The sequence below is a fragment of the Antrostomus carolinensis genome, unplaced genomic scaffold (genome assembly GCF_000700745.2).
Source record: "Antrostomus carolinensis isolate BGI_N321 unplaced genomic scaffold, ASM70074v2 scaffold22563, whole genome shotgun sequence".
NCBI lineage: Eukaryota > Metazoa > Chordata > Aves > Caprimulgiformes > Caprimulgidae > Antrostomus > Antrostomus carolinensis.
In genome coordinates this window covers 107,188-114,815 of record NW_010306190.1, presented here as the reverse complement: position 1 = coordinate 114,815, position 7,628 = coordinate 107,188, and the positions used below count along the sequence as shown (strand labels likewise).

The following is a 7,628-nucleotide window of genomic DNA, read 5'->3' as shown; positions in this document are numbered from 1 at the left end:
CTGTGTGGAGATGGAGGGAAGGAAAAAAGGAGAGAGAGCTGACATTTTAAAAGCCTTAAAGAGGCAGGTGAGGGTCCTTGCAGGCTGGTTATTGTAAGGGAAAAATAGAAGATGCAGAAATGCAGGGGAAGGCAAGTAGGATTTGTGCCAGTACAATACATGCCATGCTATGTTATTTTAATTGCTGCACTCGGATGAACTGCAAACAATGTTGGTCACGGAGCGATAGATTTACACGCCTTTTCCTCTTGTTGCCTTAAGCTTTAAGTTGCAATGAAAATGATGGTGACCACCTGGATAGAGACCAGCAATACCCCAGCAATCAAAAAACAAAGCGCATGAGGACATCATTCAAACACCACCAGTTGCGGACAATGAAGTCATACTTTGCTATTAACCACAATCCTGATGCCAAGGACTTGAAACAGCTAGCTCAGAAAACCGGCCTGACCAAAAGAGTTCTCCAGGTAAGAAGAGCAGTCTTTTGTCTTGAAAAGTAAATAAAACATCAATTTTATATTTCTAAAGCCATGGGTTTTGCTGATTTTCAAGCTTAATCGTTCATACCTTCTGTGAAACTTCAGTTAAATCCCAGGAAGTTATTTCTTTTCACTTTCCCAAAAGCAGGTCATCTGGGTTCTAATTTTTAGTGACAATTGTGAAGATTTGGGGCCCTGTTTGTTTTCCTGTGGTTAGTTAATTCTGGTGCATGTTTTAGCTTCCAATCTGCTGTAAGAAAAAGGGAATTATTTTAGTTAGTGTGTTCACTATAAATAGAGAGCTCTTAATTTAGAAATTACTGTGAATGTTTACCTTTATAAGAAATTAATCAGCAGTTCGGATTTATTTTATCAGGACAAGAAAGATATAATTTCTTTCACAACTGAAGTGGGCACAAGTTTAATTTTTCAAAGATTAATTTTTTATTCATAGTTTAGTAACTTAGAATGAAAGGAAACTGCAATTCAAAAGTACTTTTTCTCTGAAAGCTGGATTTTTCTTGCTTCAAGGATATACACTCTGTTTGATCTATTATGGGAAGCAAAGGTGAGAGTATTAGTTGATTCAGCTCCATTTTAATTTATAGTTCTGAAACGAGAAGTCAGTTTTAATGGGCACTTACCAAATAACTGTACCTAGAGATAAATTTGGGCATACTGGAACCATGGCAGTCCAGGATCTATCACTGAAATTTTTAAATGGGTCTCAAATGTAGAAAAAAGGTTTGTGAGCGTCACAGGGACAGGTAAGGCTCAGAGACAGGATCCTGGGGAAGCGTCGTGGACGGCTGTTGCAAATTCACAGGCAAGTGGAGGGCAGTAGACAAAAAATAGCAGGAAAAACTGAATTCACTGGAGAGATTCTGGACCTTACAGCGTTAACACCTAGCAGAAGAAGGAATAAAGGTTTTCTAGGCTTCCCAGTAAAAACTACTAATGAAGAACCTTACGTAATTACTCCTCTTGGCTACGTCCTCCATAGCTGGATTTTTTTGTTGTTCTTATGAGGCTGATTTGCAGTGGTGGAACAGATTCCTCTGCTAGAACTAGTGCACATCCCAACACTTGACACAGTGTCTCTTAGAGCATCTCTCCTTTATCCATGCACATGGGCAAAATCATTTACTGCATTTGTCTGTCCTTATTCTGACACTTCTCCTTTATTTTCCCCTCAGAGTTCAGACACTCCAGTGATACCTGTTCTGTCCATTGCAGTGCACTCACACCTGAGTTATCTGGGAAATCTCACATAGTGCATTAAGAAATGAGATCAGTTTCTAGAAAGTGTCTTTCTCTTGATCATCCTTCTGTTCTCTCTCCTCACTCCACACCGACTTTGACTTCCATCTCTCTTCCCTTTTCATCTAATGGGCCTTTCCTTCCATCTTTGTTCCAAGTTATTGTCTCTGTTTCTTCCTTCCCTCTCAGAATGTATTTCCTTGTCTCCAAATTGGACTCCACATCTCCATTACATTTCAGTGTCTTCATTGTTTCCATCTTAAACATATCACATCTTGCAGTTTTGAGGTGCTTAGTGGTTCCCCTGTTTTGTGTCAGACCCTGGCAATTCCACTGAACTTTTTTTATCATTTTGGTAATTGGTATTTCACTTCTTTTACTTTCACAGTTAAATACTCCTTTATGTCTGGGCTCCTTTAGCTGAAGAGTGGTGGAAGGTAATAGTGGGTGGTGAGGACTGAACCCAGAGGATGATGCTGTTGGAAGTAATTCAAGAAAATGTCTTGGAGTGATACTTTGTCTAGTATCACTCGAGTTTTCCTGCCTGTTATGAGCACTGTCTACTCCATACTCTTGGACTTTTTGTTTGAAAATTAACTTGGGCCATGAAAAAAAACCAACAAAAAACAACCCTTGGGTTTTTTTATTTTAGAACCTTTGTGCCCAATTGCTTTATCTCTAACCTGTGAGAGGCAATTTTTCAAACACTGAAGTTCACCTGTATGAGTTTCAGTGTTGTTCTTTGCTGGGGAAAAATTCTTCATGATGTTGGTTACTGAGATAGCGTCACTTGTCAACTCTTTTGAACCAGAAAGGTTGGCATTCCACCTGTGTCATTTATTGAACACAGACAAATTCACTGAGACTATTGATCTAAAGGAGCATCCTCAGTATTAGTCTGTCTTACACACCCAAGGCACCTGGACACCCAGACACACTTGCCAGTAGTAAGAAATCTTCCACGTCCCCTCTGTTGTTATTAGGTGTGTTTGTAAGCTGCTGGTTTTTTTCTGTATGTTCAGATCTCAGTTCAGCTGATGAGGAATTGTGGCTCTTTGTGTATCATTCATGGAATATATTTTAACAGCAAATGCAAGGCAGCAGATCAGGAGAAACTGATTCTCCTGTTCTCCAAACAGTGTATTTCCTAAACACACATAGTAGAGTTCCTAGTGATTTAGGGAACAGCGATAGTGCCCTTAACGTACAGACAGTCCCACACAACATGTAATGAGGGTACTTTGTAGATGAGCAGAGAATTTTACCATATTCTTAATGACCTGTGATACCTGACTTCTGTCTTTGCTTTATATACAATTAGTCATCAGCTGCAGATGTCCAGAAGTGGAATGGCATGGAAATGTACCATACTGCTTCATCAATTACATTTCCTTCAGTGGCTTTGTAATGCAGAGTCTTTTCCATAAGTAGCCACATTAGAATCACAGTAAGCGTATTTATATTTTTAAACCCTATTTTTATTTATTTTTGTTCCCATTCAGCTTTATATTTGCAATTTAATTTTTATATGTCTTGTACTGCAGCTGGGCAACACAAGCCCGTTATTGTAAGCTATCATTCATAATTAAGGTGAGCAGCTAATTGTGAGCTAACTAACTGGTATAAATGTTCACCTTCTGGGAACTCTTCTTTCTTTTTATGAGTTTAGAAAGGGAAGATGGAAGTAGAGAGCCCTAAGGAGATAAGGTTTGTTAGATATAGGTATGTACCTCTCCTCTCCCCAGGAGTCTGGAACATGATTATCCATGGCAAAGGCAGTTTAGGAAGATAAAGTGTTATTTTTCAGTGGGTGTCTTGTACACTGCTTACTCTGTCTTGAATCACTCCCCAGTACAGTTGCTATGAAAACGCTCCGAAGATTCCTGTGTGCATTTGGACTTTGCTAATTCGGTTTCCAGTAGTCAACAAGCATGAGCATTTCCCCAGGCATGGGTGGGTACCCTGCGCTGCTTTCGGTGCAGGTTTGCTTTAGGCTAGCATTCTGCAGACTCTTTACCAAGCCTCCATTCATAAAATATCCCATAGTTCCCCTTTAACAGTGTGTTTACTAATTACAGAGTAATCAGAATGTGTGTGCAGTGAGCAAACTTAGTTTGCTTTGTAGTGCAACATCCTTTATTTTTTTGTTTCTCTACTTACTAGTTAGTAAAATTCAGTAAGGCTGCATGACTCCAGGTAGCTGTGGCAATGAGCAAAACTGTGTTTAGCAATTCCTTTCTAGCACAAGCTGTTCATACAACTAATAAATAACAGTTGCAGCAACAGAGGTGTTTGTTAGAAACAAGAAAATAAAGTTATCTAAGGCGATTAGATGATCTCATTCACTGCAGTGCCCAAGTCCTTTACAATACTTAGCGTAGTTATTTTCAATACTTCCTTATCACATGGAGATGTTCTTTTATTTCTGTTTTACTTGAGTGGAGACAAAGAGTTAGCTGCACAGATCACTGAGGAGATAGTATAGTATTTTAACCACAGTAAATATTATTCTGCCTAGCTGCTGAGTTGCCCAGCTGCAGGCAGCCAGCCCCTCTAACCCAAATGTGGTAGCATCAGTAGTGGGTCTCGCAGCTGCTTTTATTTTTCACTGGGAGTTTTGGTCCATATTTTCCCCTTTGATTTGAAATAGCTCAGCCTTAAAATGATACGGTTGGACAGAAAACCACTAAACACTTCCCAATGATTTTTGTTTATTCCTCAGTACTGAAGACCAGATTCCTAATTGTGTAATTGATGTGAGATAAGTCCTTCTGGAACAATTCTCTCAGTTAGGTATGTTTGGGTTATTGTTTCTTGGCTGTAATACCGTTCCAGGTGCAGGGCCTGAATTGCCCACGTGAGCACACAGCGCTCCTGCCATTCTGCACGGGCAGCCCTGACTCACCAGCCCCAACACGCTGCTTTGCACAGCTCTGAGCACCAACACGGGGCAGTGTGGAACAGGCTGCATCCCTACAACCCAGAAAACAATAGTTTTAATTCTTTCACTACTTCCCAGTGTGAAGTCTTTGCTGAATACAGTCATATCTTAAGTGCATACCAGAGTATCTCTGTTGCAATAATTATGTTATCCCATTCTAACATAAGACAGTTCCAGAATTTCAATTAAAGTATTTTCAGTAATAATGTGAATATTTATTATTGAACAATTTTAGGGAGCTTTATAGCCATTAGCTGATTAACTTTGACAACATCTCAGTGAAGAAGGAAGTGAAAGTAGTCATATAATCTCTATTTTTTAGTAATACTTATGCAATATTTTCTGTGTCTAACATGATTTACCACTACTAAAGAGAGAGTGAACCATGTTATATGTGCAGCTCCTGAAAGCAGCATGAAAGGTCATTGGCAAGAGCATCAGAGCACAGGTTTTCATGTTTAATGGAAGATACAGGGGAGTACATAAACACCAATAATCTTGCTCTCTTTTCTTCACATACTACCTGTTTCAAATCACAAACAGAAAAAATACCGTAGAGTCTCTCGTCCTGTTAAGTTTAAGGAGCAGTTGGGTGTTTAGTAATAATGTAAATAAGCAACATAGTTATGGTGCCTTCTACAGTTTTACACACTTTAAACAAAAAAAACCCATTTTGTGAATAGGAAGGGCATTGTTACTTATATTTGGGACTACTACATACATAGATACGTGTATTTTCAATGAACACAAGTGTGAAATTCTGCAGAAGTGTGTGTACATGCAGCTGCGTTAGTGGTTTTGTCTGTTGTGCTTTAATTAGTCCGTGAGTATGGTACACATACATACCAACAGTGGCAGTCTCTAAACTTCCCTTTCATCTTCATATGCATCATCCTTTTTACAATTGCTAGGAGGTACATTAAAAAAATCTCAAATTCCTTTGTGGGCCAAATATAAATTATCTTTTACTGAAAGGTAAAAAATCCCATAAATGGTCAAACTGCTGGGTTTTTTTTTACCATTCCTAACAAGTTTGCAGCTTGAACGACCAGAACAAACTGATTTGCTTCACTTGCATCCCCTGCACACGAGGCTCCTCGCCTCGCTCAGAGCCCTGTGCACACACTTCTCTGCCTCCCCTCTCGCCTGGCTCTGAATGAGCCATCTCAGGAGAGGACACTGGCTGTGAACGTGTCAGGCCAAAATACCACATTTGGTTTTGCCTGGTTTTGACCACAGCGCTGACCTTTAACGGCTTTACCACTACAATGGACTATGTTATAAAATCCTGAGTATATTTTTACCCATGCTAGTTTAGGAGAAGGTTTTTGTTTTCTTCTCAGATGTGAAACTGATAAATAGCCTTTAAACGGAGTGTTTTAACAAAGGGAATCCCAACATAAACTGTTCTAAAATACGGAGCTTTCAGAAACAAGGACCTGTAGGGATGTGATTTATGCACGGCCCACGAACGCAGCTCTTACGGCAACTGCCAGGATTTGTGCCTGAGGATTATTTCCTCGTGGCATTCCCTGGAGGAAGTGTGAGAGAGAGAGTGTGCACCTTCAAGACCCTTCGTTGGGGGACAAAGCTTTCCAGAGAAAAAGTAAGAAAAGAGTGCTCAATAGAGGGAATTTGGGGCTGGAGCATCCGTAGATGAGAAGAGAACCAGTCAGAGGAAAAACAGCTGAGATGTTCATCAGTTCTAACTACCGCGGGCAAGCTGAGAGTGCAAAGGGAACACCTTGCAGGACTGCTCCTGTTTACGTATCACTTCTGCTAGCGGTGGGAGTTAAAGCAGATCCTGTGGCAGGAGCCAGAGCCAGGGGTCAGAATTTCTGTACAGGTTGGTGTGGCCTCGTGAGCTCCACGCACTCAGTTGCCCCTGTACAGGCCACAGAGGAGAAATCTGATGGAGACACTGCATGGTGAGGCAGATCCTTGCACGCACTCGGTTCCTTCCTCCGACAGATACAGAGATGATGAGGCTCGTTGCATCTGGAGTGGAGTGACTCAGTCCTGTTCCTCATAGCAGGTCAACGTGAGGACAGTAGGATCAAGATTGAGTCCATTGTAAAGAAAGTAACAACGACAGAGGCTTTCTGATAAATAAGGACAGTGAAATTTCAGCTAATTGGTAGCACTAAAATTACCCAGTATCAATATATATCAGGTTGAACACAGAGTATTTAACAACATTTTCGCGTTTAGTTGTTGAGGTAATATGCTGTACTTAGATTTCGTGCAAGTTTCACAAATACATTTTATTTTATTGATTTTCAAATAGGTCAGAAAAATATTTTATCTTTAAACAAATCCTGCAGACAGTGGAAAGCATTATTAGCTTGGACCTAAACACCAAAGTTAAACTGAGAAAGATGTAGTCGTAGCTTTTGTCCTTCACTCATAGATAATAATCAAATAATGCAAGAAGTAGAAATCTTGGAAAAATTTCTGTATGTGGATACAATTTCTACTGAAATGACAGTTTTTAATGCAATGTGGGTCTTTAATACCATTCAAGCTGCTTTTCCCAACATCGTTCCAGTACTGAAAGTATTTGAAAAAGGAGACTGGCATAGGCAGAGGGAGCTGAAGCACTTGAGAAAGAAGAGTAAGAGAAGAGTAAGAAAGAGGGACAGTCCTTTTAGACCAGTGAGAGCACTGCAGACACTGAGACGTGAGAGGGTTCCTGGGAGAGCTCTCTGGGCCTGCGGAAAGGCAGGGTGCTGTGGTCTGTGTCACCTGCTGCTCACAATGGGAGATGGACTGTGAGATACGAGGGTGCCGAAACTCATTGGTTGATATTCATCAGATGCTTGATGTCTGCCTCATCCAGACAAGTACTTGTGGGATTGAGGGCAGTCGAGGATTCGTGCAGGCTGCCAGATTTCTAATACACGTAACCTGCTCAGAAAGACTCCCCTCCTCCATCCTTAGTCCACTCC

The 7,628-nt window shown here is 40.6% G+C and overlaps 1 protein-coding gene across 1 annotated transcript in view; it reads left to right on the top strand.

Annotated features, from left to right (window-relative positions):
* The first annotated feature begins 265 nt into the window (after positions 1 to 265).
* LOC104522687 (LIM/homeobox protein Lhx2) overlaps positions 266 to 7,628 on the top strand; it is an 8,370-nt gene continuing 1,007 nt past the window's right edge. The window contains exon 1 of the mRNA XM_010165052.2: positions 266 to 467. Coding sequence (XP_010163354.2) covers positions 339 to 467 — 129 coding nt within the window. The 5' untranslated portion in view covers positions 266 to 338. The remainder of the gene's footprint in view (positions 468 to 7,628) is intronic.